The 15,936-nt window shown below is 49.8% G+C and overlaps 1 protein-coding gene across 9 annotated transcripts in view; it reads left to right on the forward strand.

Annotated features, from left to right (window-relative positions):
- Positions 1–15,936, forward strand: part of BCOR (BCL6 corepressor) — an 82,301-nt gene that overhangs the window by 38,879 nt on the left and 27,486 nt on the right. For 6 of the 9 annotated variants that reach the window (XM_015632506.3, XM_015632500.3, XM_015632494.3 and 3 more), the window contains exons 2-6: positions 3,761–3,890; positions 5,384–5,462; positions 6,381–9,209; positions 9,909–9,962; positions 10,452–10,635. In XM_015632506.3, the coding sequence (XP_015487992.1) occupies positions 3,805–3,890; positions 5,384–5,462; positions 6,381–9,209; positions 9,909–9,962; positions 10,452–10,635 (3,232 nt within the window). In that variant the 5' untranslated portion in view covers positions 3,761–3,804. Of the gene's footprint in view, positions 1–769; positions 790–3,760; positions 3,891–5,383; positions 5,463–6,380; positions 9,210–9,908; positions 9,963–10,451; positions 10,636–15,936 lie in introns of those variants that run through there. The other 3 variants (XM_015632516.3, XM_015632543.3, XM_015632512.2) reach the window with 2 other exon arrangements.

The following is a 15,936-nucleotide window of genomic DNA, read 5'->3' on the forward strand; positions in this document are numbered from 1 at the left end:
GATATGGGGGAGGGATCAGAGGCCTGTAATTTATTGCATCGCTTTTAATATCCGAAAGGCTGGGTTGTTTGCCGAAGGTCCCGGCGCTCCGTCGGTGCCATCGGCTCTCGCAGAGGTTTTTTTTATACCCCGCGTAGCCCTCCCCGCCGGCTGCCGCTGCGCTGCCGGCTCCGTGGCTTGTGCAGTGGAAACTGGCAGGCTGCCAGGCGGAGCTCGGAGGTGGAAACGAGTAAAGGCGCCAAAAGGGAACTCGTGCGCCGCTGCAATTCTCCTCCCGAGCCGCTTCCTGGCTCGCTGCAGCCGCCGGCCCCGCCGGGCTTCCTCCAGGCCACCCCCCTGCCGCCCCCTCCACGCCCCTCGCTGAGACTTTCACCTCGCAAACTCCGCCGGGCTCCCCGGGGTCATGGGGGTGGGCGGGCAGGGGGAAGAGGAGGCTGCCCTGTCCCGGGTGGCGATGCCATCCCCTCCTCTTTCCCCCGGAGACATGAGAAGTGGAGTCTTCCTCCTCCTTCTCCCCCTCCCCGCGGGCATCGGGTTTTTCTCGTTTCCACGCCAGGAGCGTGTTAACAAAACTTTGCTGCTGCTGGCGTCAATGGCTGCCAAAAGTCTGTTGACGTTGCGAGGGAGACCCAAACGTTTCCCTTTTTAATCAGCTGCCCGAGCAGTGCGGTGTGTGCCTGTGCCTGCCTCTGCGGCGCGGGGCCGGCGGGGCGCGGGCAGCGCGGGAGGAGGGTGGGTGTTCGCGGCTCGGCACGGCTCGGCTCGGCTCGGCACCACGCCGGGAGGCAGGTTAGTGCTTGCAGGCGCTTTTCACAACTGGTTTCACACGGCGGCATCGCTGCGGAACCGCGTGTGCGTTGCGCGTCTCACTCTCTTCCCCCCCCTCCTCCCCGCGCCTCCCGCCCTCTCTTCCTCCCTCCCTCCCTCCTCCGTGCATCACCGTCTATATTTAGCCGCAAATGGCTTTATCGGCCAGACACCTCCCGGAGGAAATGCCGTGCGCGCTCCGGCTGCCGAGCCCCGCTCCGCGCCCCGCCGCGCAGCGCAGCGGGGGCGGCCGGGGGGGCTGCGGCGCCCTGGGGCGCGCTGGCGGTGGCCCGGTGGGTGACAGGAGGAGGGAGGGGAGACGTGTCCTCGGTTTCCTCCGTGCGCTGGGGCGCTCAGCCCGCCGTCGGGCTTGCATAACGGGACCGGCTGCGCCCACCCCCGCGGAAGCTGGGTATAAATAGGTGCGGTGCCCCCCACACCCCCTCCGCTGTGCCCCCCCGGCCCCGCGGCGCGGAGCGCTTGTGGCGCTGCCGGCGTTTGGCCGAGCCTCTGTGAGCCGGTATCCCCGACAAGGCAGCTGCTTGTGGGGAGAGAGAGGAGGGGGAGGGACAGGGTGTGCGAAGAGTTAAAAGTCGGCTGCTTGTTGCAATGAAATTATGGCTGGCAGTGGCGCCGCTGCTCGTTCAGCAGACCTCCACTTTTAAACAGTTCACGAGAAGTTCATCAGGGCGGCGATGATGATAGCCGCGCACACGCGCGCTCCCGGGGCACACAGCGACAAGGGGTGGCTTTGGGGAAGGGGCTGGCAGCCGTCGGGGCCGCGGGCTCTGACCTGCCTGGTGGCCCCGGGACGTCCCATCACTTCCCTGGAGCTGGGCGGGCTTTGCCCTTGCTCGGGTGGCGGAGGCTGTGGGACATGGGGCCTCCAGATTACCCGCTTTTGGCTGGGGAAGCTCTCACTCCCCCCATGCAACTTCAGCATTTCGCTATCTGCACGTGTCAGGGGATTGATGAGCTCTAGTGCAGGCACCTCGCCTTATCTTAATGATACATTTCCACCGAGGAAACAGGCAGCCCCTCTGAGGAGCCCTGGCCCCAAAGGGAAGCGGGGCACAGGGAGCGGGACTGTGTGCTGCAAAGGCCCTTCTCTGAGCCGGTGGCTGTCCCTTATGGATGAGGCAGCGCACAGGGTGGCTACTAACCCTACTTGAAACCCTAAATCACTCTCTCCATGCTGCTGCTGCCTCTATTGAAAACATTACGAGCGGCGCATCTGGAAACCAGTAAATCTGTCCAGAAAACGTCTTTCCAGTGAAATAAGTCCCTTTGAATGATAGCGCGGTAACTAACCTCCGTGGATTTTTGTTTCCTCGCGGCGATTTGTGCGGACTTCATTAGGAAAAGCTAACCGTTGTGGAGAAAGGAGGGTCAACGCGCCGTTTCATTAATATACATTTGTTCCAGACGTGGAGTTTTGCACAAAAGGCCTCTCTGAGGGGAGAAAAAAGTGTTGGGGAACAAGGCTTTCCTGCCGTTTCAGTTCTTAAACCTCTCTGAACGTGTGTGAAGTATTGTGTTAAAGGCCCAATCTGGGCTTCTTCCCTATTAAATGCCAAAGTGATCATTTGCATATTTTGTAGCCTGACAAAGGAAATGAGTTTGCTGGGGAAGCATGGATGCTTTGGGAGACGTTAGGCGTTAAACTCCCAGTGGTCAATCGCCCGTTACTGGCTTGTGTGTGTGTAAAAGGAGTATCATGCCTCCTGCTTAAAGGCTTCTATTTTTGTGAGAGAGGAAGAGCTGAGGGATATCCTGTGCATTAAAGGCTCCCCCTACTTATTAACCCAGCATTTAGCAGCAGGATGCAGGCTGAAGCTCAGTCAAAAGAAACGACTCAACCTCCGAAGAGCAATTAAAATCTTGCACTGGAATAAATCATGCGCCGCGATAATCCTGTTAATAAAACGCAGCTTGTCCTGACACTTCGCTCATGCAGCAAACTAGAATTTAATGTGAGCGGAGGTGGCATTAGGCAAGGTAGAGGGGAGGAAAAGCCTTTCCCCCTCTGCCGCTGGACGTGAAAATGTGGTTACCTTTCACCTGCCTCTCTGGCTGCACACAGCGCCGATCCTCTTGGACTGCTAATACTTCTCCAGTGAGCCTGCTAATGATTTCTTTCCCTGGAGTGAGCAGGCATCATTGAATTACTGAAAGCACTCGCAACAGCAGCAGCAGCAGCAGCAGCAGCAGCAGCAGCAGCAGCAGCAGCAGCAGCAGCAGCAGCTCGGATGCAGAAGCCACCAGGGCTCCTCGCTTAATCAAATCAAGGGGTGGGGAGCTCGCCAACCCACTTACTATTTTTAACCCCTTTCTCCAAGTTAGTCATGTGCAGACGCTAAAAGAGAGGTTTTTATTTAGATGCCTTCTGTAGCAGTGTCTCTTCAGTTTTAAGTTCTCGTGTAAAAGCCTTATCAGCAATCAGCGTAGCTAATACACACCGGTATATAGTTGTTCTTGCCTTGCTTTCCTGCTCCTGTGTGTTCCTAATGCAGGGCTTTTGTGAGCGCCCGTGGGTTGTTTGAATGTTTCCCCAGGCTCACGGGGTCTCCCTCCTCGGTTCAGTCTATGTGAGATGAAGATTTGGGGACTGATGTGTACTTGGCCGGCTGAGTCATTTTTTGTGGAAATGAAATGCTGTGGAGAAACTTTTATTTGTCGATAGTCTGGAATGATTCTTAATTTTCTGGATGTGCGCTGGGGAAAAGATCCATCTCCTCTGACCTATAAATGCCCTCAATTTGCTCCTTTATTGCCGGGTATCTCCCTTAGCGGTTAACGTAGGCAGCTCTCTCCCCGCACCAATCCTGCATTCATTATTAATTACCCGGAGGGAGGCTGGCTGCTCCACTGTGATGTTTGCACTTCCTCCTAGACAAATCTGCTCAACTTTTTTTTCTTTCTTTTTTCTTCTTCTTTCCTTTTTTTTTAATAGAATATAAAACCGTGGAGAAAAGCGTTGATTTTTAAGAAGACGTCATGCTTTCTGCAACTCCCCTGTATGGCAATGTTCATAGCTGGATGAGCAATGAAAGGGTCCGCATGTGTGGAATTAATGAAGACAGGTAAATATTTAAGCTTCTGGCAAGTTAAACCACACTGTAATTCTGCAGAGTGAGGTCTCGGAGTTTGCTCGTTTCCCTAATACTGGAGCAGAAAGCTGCCACCTTGCATCGAGATCAGCCCAGCTTGGAGGGAGGGCAAAAGGAGAGAGTCAAGACGTGCCTGAGAGCAGTAGAGCAGATGCTGATTTACTATGGAACAGGCAACCTGGGTCAGTGAAGTGAGGACGCCCTCAAAGCAGCCTTTGAATGTGCTTTCACAATTAATTTATTATTTTGCATTTGTGAAGGGGAATTAAACCAAGTAGTGCACGTTTTCTTGTGGTGACTCTGTGTGGCAGATTGGCTCGTGCCTGCAACTTGGTGTTCCCCGCCTTTGGACCAATGACTTGTCATGTGAAATAGGATCAGTAGTGTCTATCTCCCACAAATTAATTTCTCCTCCTCCCCACCTTTTTTCTTGCTGAATATAATTCAGTTGATGATCAAAATTACAGTGTTTGATGGGATGACACAGGCACTGGCAGGTGTCCCCTTCCCTTAAATCCCAGCTTTTTAAAAAGCAAAGTGATGCTGGACAGAAGCTGCATATGTACCTCTAGTTCTCTGTGTCAGTTTTGTGTGGTTTTAGTGCTTTTCTCTCTTCTTATTCCCTGTTCTCACTGTTGTGTGAAAAGCCTCCAAAAAGCTGGTGGAAGTTTTTGGTCTTTGCAGGGAATACTATTTGCAAACATAAGCTGAAGGAAAACAGCCAAGCATCTCACTTTGCTTTCTCACCCTCCCTCCCCACTTTCCTCCGAGTTGTTCAGGGATAATAACTGTGTGCTGCTTGCAGGGAAGGTTAATCTTTTAAAAACAAATGGATTAAAATTGCATTTCTGCTTTGTGGTGATGATGTGCCTTTAAGTACTTTGATTGAAAGGAGTTCTTTTGGGTAATGCTGAAACTTTCCTTCTGCTGCATGTCAGTGATTTTTTTCCCTGGGATTTGAAATTTGTCACTAAGGTATATTCTTTATTGGTGATTTCTGTGATAACAAGTCCCAGAGCTGCAACACTGGTATGGCACAGATGTGCAGCTCCTTCTTTAGCATGGAAGAGGTGATGTTCATGTGATACTAGTGTGTGTATTTTAATTTTATCCTCAGCAGTGTTTATGGATGATATATGAACAGAGTATGTTTAAAATGGGGTATTCTCCCCCTGGAAAAAGGAAAGGGTGAGGAGCAAAAGAGAAGACCTTGACAAAAACTGCTAGCTTTGGAAGAGGCTGCTTTGAGGTGTACTTGGTGTGTTCTTGTTGTCAAAACTCTTTATGCTTATTTTCAAATGGTCTTTGCTTCTCCAAGTAGTCAGCATGTATAGGTACAGAGAAGGATAAATATGTTATCTCATGGGAGTTCTCTAGGGGAATCAAAATATGGAGGTGATATGATACTATACTGATCCGAGATGTGCAGGATGTTTTCAAATTAGTAAGCTTCTGTTTTTCAATAGGAAAATTCCCGTTAATGATGGTGATGCACCGAAAAGCAGACTGGAGTTGAGGGAGGAAAATCACCTGAATCACAGTGTGGTAAGAAGTTACAAGCTTCATGCTGCAGATGAGTCTGTGCCTGTCCTCCCCACTGCGAGTCCTGCCTCTGGCTGTTATTACGTGATCCATTTGGAGAAATGATTAAAACACCTTCCTGATGCAGCCTTAGTGGGCTTGGGCACATTCAGGTTTATTCTGTGAAACAGTGAAGTTGGGTCTTTCTTTATTTATCTCATTAATCTCTTGATGTTTTGTGATGTGGGTTGTTGTATGATGTCAGATTCTTAGTTTTGCTGTTATGAATAATGCCATGTGGAATACCAGCATGTGTAACAAAAGTAGTTCATGTAAACATTACGAACATCAATGTTCCAGCAAAGTTGGTGGGATTTTTTTCTCTGAGTCTATATGGGGAACAGCAAGTGGGAAGGAAATTAGACAGTGGACCTTTCTTCATGCTGCATCCTCAGATGCCTTGCCCCATGAATCGTGTGGTGGTGGTGAGCCCCAGAGCAGAGCTGCAGTGGACAGAGAGGTCTTGGAGGAAGAGGAGGATGAGGAGAGACACTCCATCCTTCTCTTTCTGGTCTCCACGCCACAGCCCACATCCTCTTGCTCTGGGTGGGCTGGGACTGAAGAGCCAGTGGTTGTACTGAGGCAGTGCCTCTGAGCATTGTCTCTAGGCCACTCCTGGCTGTTTGAGTCCTCACACCTTTGTTCCTGGCTGTTTGAGTTTTGGATTTGGAAAGATTGTTGTTGATGTTTGTAATGTTATACATACTGCTCCGTAGGTTCCTGTTCTCCCATTTTCCAGTGTAATCAGCCTCTGTACATTTTCACAACAAACAGCATGTTTGCATTGTTACTGTTTCTCATCCAAAATGCTGATCTATCTGTAGCTTGAACGGTAGTCATGTTAGTGAGGTGTGAAAGTAACATGCTTCTTGTTCTGTAAAGGTGGATGCAACTACAGCACATCGCATCGACAGTCTTGCAGCTCTGAGTATGGACAGGTCTGGGCTCATGCGAGAAGGACTCAGAGTCCCGAGCAGCATTGTCTATTCCAGCTTGTGCGGACTTGGCTCAGAGAAATCGCGGGATGCTACGGCTTCGATAGCCAGCCTGGGATTTACTCCTGAAAGAAATCCAGAGATACAGTTTAAGTCTAATCCTCCCGAAACGGTGGAAAGCGCAACTGTCTCTGGAAAAGCCCCGAACGGCTTCAGCGCTATATACAAAACACCACCTGGAATACAAAAAAACTCTGTCCCGACAGGGGAGACACTGGGTTTGGACCGAGCTGCGGGTGACAGGCAGAGTCCCCTCGGTGTCAATGGTGCTAGTTACCTAAGGCTCCCCTGGGTGAACCCCTACATGGAGGGCGCAACGCCCACCATATACCCTTTCCTTGACTCACCAAATAAGTATTCTTTGAACATGTACAAGGCATTGCTACCTCAGCAGTCCACCTACAGCTTACCGCAGCACCTGGCTTACTCGCCCGTATGTACGAACGGTGAACGTTTTTTATACCTGCCTCCCTCCCACTACGTCGCCCCTCACATCCCTTCGTCGCTGGCGTCGCCCATGAGGCTCTCGACCGCTTCAGCTTCACCAGCAATCCCACCTTTGGTGCACTGTCCGGATAAGAGCTTGTCGTGGAAGATGGGCGTGAGCCCAGGCAATCCTGTCGACACACACGCCTACCCCCACATCCAGAGCAGCAAGCAGCCCCGGGTCCCCACCGCCAAGCCAGCCCCTGCCAACTTGCCAGCAGATCCCGCGCTCCTGCTGCCGCACTCGCCCCGGCCGTCTCCCCGCCTCCCCCTGCCCACCCAGGTCGGGGATGCCTACGCTGATTTCCACAAACATTTCCCCAGGATCACCACCTCTCCCTCCTCTGCTGTTACGCTCCCAAAGCCCTACGTCAACATCGGCAGTGAATTTCCACCTGCTCGCCTCTCCAATGGGAAGCTTCCCAAAGGCAGTGATGCTGGGGAGGCACCCCTGCCATCGGCCCCCCATGCACGGAAAGCTGGCCATGACCGGAAGGACAGCAGATCTCCCCCACTCTTGGAAAAGCAGACCCCGACCAAAGACGTCACCGACAAACCGCTGGACTTGTCGGCAAAAGTGGTTGATGCAGAAGCTGCTGGCAAGTCAGATCACGGTAAAAAAATCATGCCAACGGTGCTGGTGCATGGAAGGGCAGGAGGGGGGACACATTTGCCAGGCAGTGACATGGTTCAGAAAGAAACCATTTCTCCTGGGAACAGCTGCCCCATCTACAGGCCCGAAATTATCAGCACGGCACCATCCTCCTGGATCGTTCCTGGTCCCAGCCCCAGTGAGGAGGCTGGGAAGAATGTCCAGCTGAAAAACAAGGCACTGGACTGGGTTATGCCACAGCCGCGGAGTTCCTCCTGCCCCAGGATGGGTGGCACAGAGGCAGTGGTCGGCAGTGTTTCGGGTACAGTGTCAGCGGGGGGGCGGCCAGCGTCAGCATCACCAGCTCCCAATGCCAACGTGGATTGCGCCAAGACGGCCCGGAGCTCTGCGGAGAGCACTGCCTCTGTTATACAGCACGTCGGGCAGCCCGTCGCCACCCCTGCGAAACACAGCAGCAAGGTGGCCAAGTCCTGTGGTCAGGAAGCCAATTTCAAGGCGACCGAGACTGCCCTGGCCTCCAGCCCCATCTTCCTGCCACCCAATGAGGCATTTCGCTCCCCACCTCTGCCCTACCCCAGGAGCTACCTCCCGTATCCAGTGCCGGAGGGGATTGCCATCAGCCCTCTCACCCTCCATGGGAAAGGACATGTCTACCCTCACCCTGTCTTGCTGCCCAACGGCAGCCTCTACCCCACCCACCTGGCTCCCAAACCCGGCCTCCCTTACAGCCTGCCAGCGGGTAGAGGGGAGTTCATGACCTACCAGGATGCGCTGGGGGTGGGGATGGTGCACCCCATGCTGCTGCAGCATTCAGCTTTGGAGATCAATAAGGAGGAGAAGACAGAACGGAGGTCACGGTCTCACGAGAGGGTCCGCTACGAGGACCCAGCTCTGCGGGGCCGATTGCCAGAGCTCTTGGAGAGCGGTGGGAAGATGCATTTCGAAATGCCCAGTGACAAGAGTGTGAAATTGCACCAGAGCTCTGGCCATAGTAAAAACTCTACAAAAAGCGACAAACACCTCTTCCCGGATCTTCTGCGAGACGAGCAAGAGGCTAAGAGCGAAGCAAATATAACAAAAGCCAGCTTTGCTACAGAAAGCAGTAATCAGACTAATGACCCTACAAAGCACAAGGTAGAGCAGGCGTCTCAGCACAGAGATTTTATTGTAATGAGAGAGGAGTTCGGAAGAAATAATGATGTTCACGAAACTTATAATTTCAAGCAATCCCAGAGTTCATCAGTGTTCGGCTTAAGGAAGGAAGATTTATCTGTGAGCCAGCCTAAAGAGAGAGTGGCGGTCCAGCCTTCTCCTGTTTTCTTGGAAAGCGCGCACGAGAGCGATGCTCCAGCTCTGGCTTTTGGCAAGGTGCAGGAGGACGCGAAGCCATTCTGCATGGGGACCGCGCCGCCAAGCATCGATGCCAACCAGACCTATACCAAAGACGGAGCCGACGAGGCGGAGTCTGCCGATGGCAAAATACTGAAACCCAAGCCGTCCAAATTGGCCAAGAGGATTGCAAACTCTGCCGGTTATGTAGGTGACCGATTCAAGTGTGTGACGACTGAACTCTACGCCGACTCCAGCCAGCTCAGCCGGGAGCAGCGGGCGTTGCAGGTGAGTCCGCGCGGTCCAACGACCGCCGCGCTTTTTCTCGTTATTTCTCTGTTGCAAGTCACAGTTGAGTTTTTATAAAGTTGAGAAAAGCGACGCAGGTGGGGAGACCAGAAAAATTTTTTTTTGTTGGGGCGTACTGGCCATAAATGGTTTTAAATAGCAAAGTAAGTTTGTTAATGAGAGTGAGGCAATGTAAAGAATAGTATGTGTGGCTTATAGGTATGTATGGGCTAGCACGCTTTAAAGGGCTTTTACTAAGATCTGATACAAATGTTAATGCACGTTAATGCAATGTTTGTGCAGTTTCGAGGGGAGTCGGACAGGCATGCATGTTACCTTGGCACTGGCTGTAATTTCTGAGCTGGCCTGTAGTGCCAGCTAGCACAGCGTACCCAGAAGTTGTGATTAGTATGCCAAACATGCCATTGGATGGTGAGGAGTTGCAGCCTTGCATTAGCGGGTCTCAGGCAATGTTGGTGCCAAGCGAGTGCGCAGGGAAGAGTAGGAGTGGTATTGAGGTTGATGCTAAGGGATGATAGACAGATACTGTGTAGGAATATTCTTAGGGTGTTTTACTTTTAATGAAGGGATGAGTTAAGCCAAATTGTTTTGCATTGTTAAGAAAAGAATTGGTTTATGCTTATAAAAATGGATGAAATTATCTAAATGATCCATTGAGTGCCCATTTTAATTACATAGATGGAAGGATTACAAGAGGACAGTATTTTATGTCTACCTGCTGCTTACTGTGAGGTCAGTTCTTCAAATTTTTATTACTAGACTCTTACATAAACCTTTGAGTTAAATTTCATTTCCAAATACACAAAGGGAAGTTTGTGGGCCATGGTCGTCTTTTATTCATTGTACGGTTTTGTGTTGTTTTTTTTATTTTGTTTTTTTTTTATTTCTTTTTGTTTTTGTCTCTTTTTACCTCCAAAATGGAATGTTTTTGTTTTATATATAATATACATTTTATAATATATTTTTATATATATATATATATACATATATATGTGTGTATATATATATACTTACATATGAAAGAATTGTGTGGCTGTTCGCTTATAAGATGCTAGAACACTGTTTTACAAGTCAGGTGTGTTAAAATCCTACCCTTTGCTGTTTATCTGAAACCCTGGTTTTGAGTCAATTTTTCTTTGGAAATGCTTTCATATAAGGTAAGGTAAATGAAGTTGTTTTTATTGCAAGACTTTTTTTTTTTCATATCAATTCTCTTTCTAGCGTGCAATGATGCGCTTCTCAGAGTTGGAGATGAAAGAGAGAGAAGGCCAAACAGCTACCAAAGACTCAGAGGTCTGCAGATTCAGCCAGGCAGACTGGGAAAACTTGAAAGGAAACAGTGAAAAGAAGCCAAAGTCTGTTGCTCTGGAAGATGCCATTGCTGACCAAAATGACAATGACAGATGTAAGCGAATTTAGATGGCTTTCTGAAGCGTGTATGTGTCTCTTTGCCATGGCAGCTTGCAGCAAAGCAAGCAAATCTTGGTGTTCTCACCGTGCTGCTGGTGAAAGTCACTGACCTCATCCTCTGCAGGTGCTGAGTTGTCACGGCTGGTACCCCCTGCGCTTGTTTTGGGGCTTGCAAGTTTCTGGTTGCCATTGCACCTGCTTTTCAGGAGATAGTTAACTGTCTGTCACTAAGTTACTGCCTTAGAAAGATCCTCTTTTTAACTGATGGGGTACTACAACAGCCAGTGAAAGCAAAGGTCCAAGGTTATATTTTAAGTACAGAAAGGATATGGGGGAAGAGAGGAAAACACGGAGTTCAGCTTCCTGAAGTTGCAGTAGCACTGAGATATGCCAGTGTTGCAGTCTTCAAAGCAGGGATGGAGGACAGAAGAGTGAAGGGAAGTGGGGAAGGATGTGATCCTCTAGGTTGGCTTATCCATAAAAGCTGGCAGTAATAACTCCAAATGATAAGAAGCTACTTTGCCTGTGTGACTTCTGCTGTAGTGGCTGGGAGGTGTGTGAGGCTCAGGTTCTTGCAGGCAGAGTCTGTGAAATTCCCCGTGGGGCTGTCTGTTCCCTCTAGGCTGTTACAGGGTGTCAAAGGACTATGGAAAATGCAACATCCTAAAAGTAAGATAAACTTAAAAATAAATAAATGGTATTAGGGGATTTTTTTGATGCATGCAAGAAAGATCATTTCTTCTTGGTTTGCTCTCTTGGTGAGCATATGGCTTTTGCCAGTTTCCACCTTTGTTTCACCTGGGTATTTAAGGAATGGATCAGTTCCTTCTGTTGCTACTTTGTTTTGAACAACTCAGAAAAAAGGAGATCTGTGCTGAAGGCATTGCAAAACAAGAGGAATTGTACTGCAGACTGCACTCTTGTGTGTGTGTGCAGGGCTGTGTAACTCAGTGGTTAAGTGTGCTCTTTGGTAGGTGGAGATTCATGAGTAGGGCTAGTAGAAAATTTCATTCAGGCAATTTAATAACTTTGAATTATTGTTCTGGTCTTTGGTTAATGCTTTTGGCAGAGTGCATGCTGGTCAATCATACTTGCTCTGTTACTCACCTAAATTCAAGTTACTGTGGCATTGCGATCGTTGAAATGACAGCCTCAACAAAAATTGGCTTGACAAAATAGCAAGGGGAAGTTTTAACTGTGGAAGTGGAGAGGGTGGCAGGGTTGGGGAGAGGGAGACTGAGCCTCTGGAATCTGGGCAGCCTTTTCCTTCTCCAGACTATATCGAGGTAGCTGCGGGGAGGAAGGCACAGCTGCCTTTGCAGTCCCTGTGGTAAAGCTGAGAGCTGGGCAGGTTGCTGCCCTGGCTTGTCCCCATCGCAGCCTCCTTTGCTCCTCAGAGGTGATGTCCTCTGTTAAATTCCAGCCTGAGTGTAGAAATTTCTAGGAAAGCTAGAAGAGCAGCAGCAGGCCTGCTGGCTTGTTCTGGCAAGAGCAAAGAGGGTTCAGCAAAGGGGGGGATGATGGGCTGTGGACTTGAGTGGGGGGCACAGGGGGTTAACAAAGGGAGGGAAGGTAGGCTTGCTCAGGGACATGGGGCTGCTTGTGGAGGGTGGCAGGGGGCTATGGAGGAGAGCATGAGTGCTGGAGCATAATTGTATGCTGAAACCCCTCCCACCATCCTTGCAAAAGGCTGATGATTTGGTTTGTCTGTAAATTCACCATTTAGTGAGATCTCTGGCACTTGAATCTGCTGGCTGAAATTTGTTTGAGACTGTTAAATAACTGTTGGAAGCAGGGAAAGTATGTTCAGTCTTGTGTTAGTTCATTCCTCTCCTCTGCTAATTAGCTCTGACTTAACAGGCTATTTCAGATTTTGGCCAAATGTCTAAACTCCTAAAAGCACGGATCTGTTCTGCTGAGGGAGCTCCTTTTTTGTACGCCCGCCTGGGCAGCAGCAAATACCTACCAGTACAGATTCAGGTCTCAGTAAAAGTTTTTTATCGTGGTGGTTCACCTCCTGCCCCTCGGGATAGCAGCTGATAAATCAGGAAGCTGAGCTTCACACCTCTTGAATGCTTCTACTGTGGTGGCTTGGGCTCTCTGTTGGGGCTTGAGCCACCAGCAGCCTCAATGCATCTCTCACTGAGCGACTGGCAAAGAGCTGATGAGCTCTCCCTTCTCTTTCCCTTCGGTGAGAGCAAGGGCTGCTTATCTTTTGCTTTCCCTTTGCCTTCAATTCCTGACAGCTCTCTTGGTGTGTTTGGCTTTAAAGCTCCTGAACGGGAATGAGCTGATGGTTTGCAGCCTTTTCTGTTTCCTTTCTGCCTCCTGCAAGCGATCTTGCAGCTTGAAAAGTTGTTTCCCTCTGTTTCACGTTCGTCTGGCGCTAGCTCGAAAGCGAAACAGCCGTGTCTTTACCTGTGCGAGGAGGGAATTGAGGAGTGAAACTGGCGAGCTGTTCTGCCCCCACTGCCAGCGCTTCACCTGCCTGGTGTCAGCGGGGAAGAGGGAAACTGCATCCAAAACTGTGTCTGTGGCACGGAGCCAGCTCCCGGGGCTCCCCTGCTGCCGCCTGGGCGCGGTGGCAGCCGCGCTTGGCATGGAGCGCCTGAGCCGGCCGGGGCCCTGGCAGCTGCCTGCCCCCTTGGCTCCTCTAAACCTACCAGTGCAACAAAAGGCTAAATAACACAGGCAGGTGATGCTTACAGAGGCATTTGATGAGATGGAAACTGCTTTTTTTTCAGCTTGTCTTAGTGTTTGCTGTTTTTCCTGGCTGTATTGCACGTGTATAGACTTTTTTGGAAGCACACGAAGGCACAATATCCGGTTCCTTAAACTTTTCCTTGGACTCGGCAGTGTGTGGCTTTGCTGTACTTTAAGTTTGAGCATCGAGCCTTCCAGAGAAGGGTAAAAGAGGTGGGCTTTTGTTTTGTTTAGCCCTTTTTATATTTTTTAAGGCTCAATTTAAGGCAGGTATCCATGTTAGCTAATTAATGAGCAACTAAAGCTGAGTAGTAAAATAGAAGTGCTTCAGTTCTCTCCCATCTTGTCTAGGTTCTGCTGGGCATCTGAGAGCGGGCATCTGAGAGCAGCCGCAAAGCTGCTTTGTTGCCAAGGTGACTTGTAAATGTTGCTGAGGCAATGCTGCTCCAGTGCATTTTCATAGCACAAACATGATAAATTATGGGATGCATATGTCATGAGTCATAGAATTGTTCAGAGATCAAGTGATTTAAGCTATTGGCATGGACACATGCATCAATACGGGCATGTGACGATCGCATGTTCATAGGAAAGCTCTTCCAGAGGTTCTGAAAATCATACCTGAGTGTGAAAGGTTGAATGAATTCTGCAAACTGAATTTCTTGATTGGGGAGCATGACTTTGCCTGTTTGTTTAGTTTTTTAGGATGGAAGACATTGCCTTTTTAAGCCTTAGCTGGACAAAATTATCTCAATATATTATAGAAGCCTGATCTTAAGGCATGAGATGATGAGGAGAAAGTTAAAGCAGTTGGTACGTGTGAAGGTAAATGGTTCAATGTGCCAAAACACATTGTACAATTGATCTTAGCCTTGTAGTGAGGTGCCAGTGTCCCTTTGCATGGTGATGCCCTGCTTTTCTTCTTTCTTGCTGGGCTGTGTGTACTCTGGAACAAATGAAAGTTGGAAGCAGTAAACATGTCCTTTGCCCTGGTCAGTTATTACCTTCCTGCCACAGGACATAGTGGGGAAAAAAAAAAAAAAAAAAAAGGAAAAAAAAATATAAGAGAGCTGTGCACTGAGAGTGGTGATTGCTTGTTTGTGCAGTGTGGCAGGCTTGGGCAGAATGCAGCAAATGTGGAAAGCTCTGAAGCAGAGGAGGGAAAAGTGAAATCACCTGGGTTCTCTCTGCCCCATGGGATACTCAGAATTGAATTCTGAAGATGTCTTAGGGAATCTCTTACTGTTGCTGTGGGCTCCGTGCTGAACACTGGGTTAAAACCAAAGCATTTGGATAGTCATTACTGCTCTTGGATGAATAAAGGGTGCCTTGCATATAAGTGAGTGCAATGAGAGGTTGCTCCAGGGAAGAGGAAAGGCTGTTTTTAGCTGCCATGTTCTTTGAACAAAAGAATCTGCAGCTTAAACACTAAGATGTGTTTCCTTGTTTGCATTGCATGGGAGGATCTGGTCTCATTGACAGCAGTTGACAGGAACAGGAAGATGGAAAAATGAAAGAAAGTTTTTTTGGGTAGCATGTTTGCTTGTGTCTGTAACTGTTTCTTGTGAGATTGTAACCTGTGCACTGATAGATACTGCTTCAGACAGAAACCAGCTGTGAAGAAAGAATCTTCTTAATTCTTCCTTGTTTCTACATTGGTAGGACAGTGAGAAATGGTTTGAATTGTTGGTGCTGGTTGTCACAGCTGGTGTGAGACTGGCAAATACTGGAGGCTTGAGGAAGCAACACATTTAAGAGTTTAATCTCCTTACTCATAGAGGTGTGTTGCTATGAGAACTCAGCATTTATCCTGTGTTTCTGGCTACCTCGCCACTGTTTGAATAATGATTATATGAGAACTCCCAAGTATTTTGTTGTTGTTTTCTTCCTCAGGCAGAGAAAAGGATGTTGTAGATACATGGCATGGGAGGAGGGTGGTGGGAACAAAAGCAGATAAGTTCTCCTCATCCTTGTTGGGCACGCACGTTATGCTTATGTTGCTGTGCTTGTTGACATTTATATCTTAATTTGGGGAGACATTGCGTCTGATCCCGATTGCTTGCAAAAGAGTTTGAGGACAGAGTGGAATCCGGTGGTAAAATATTAATAGAGCCTGCTCTCCGTGGGGCGGCCGCAGCTGTGCCGGGGGAAGAACCTCTGGGCTTGCGACGTGTCGGTGCAGGCAGCAGGGAGAGCCCAACAGCCCTTGGGCTGTGCTGTGTCCCCAGCAGTGGCTGACCTTTGTTCTTTGGTACTGAAAATCCGGCTGCGGGAGAGGCGGGAGCACCGCAGCGCCCAGGCAGGGACACATCCTGCAAGGGTTCCCAGCTGTGGTTCCATGGCTGTGGCTCTGGGGCTGTGCCAGGGCTGTGGCTCCCTGGCTGTGGCTCTCCGGCTGTGCCAGGGCTGTGGCTCCCTGGCTGTGGCTCCCTGGCTGCTCTGGGGCTGTGGCTGCCTGGCTGTGGCTCTCTGGCTGTGGCTCTCTGGCTGTGTCAGGGCTGTGGCTCCCTGGCTGTGGCTCCCTGGCTGCTCTGGGGCTGTGGCTCTGGGGCTGTGGCTCCCTGGCTGTGGCTCTTTGGCCTCGGGGTCTGTG

The sequence above is a fragment of the Parus major genome, chromosome 1 (assembly GCF_001522545.3).
Source record: "Parus major isolate Abel chromosome 1, Parus_major1.1, whole genome shotgun sequence".
NCBI lineage: Eukaryota > Metazoa > Chordata > Aves > Passeriformes > Paridae > Parus > Parus major.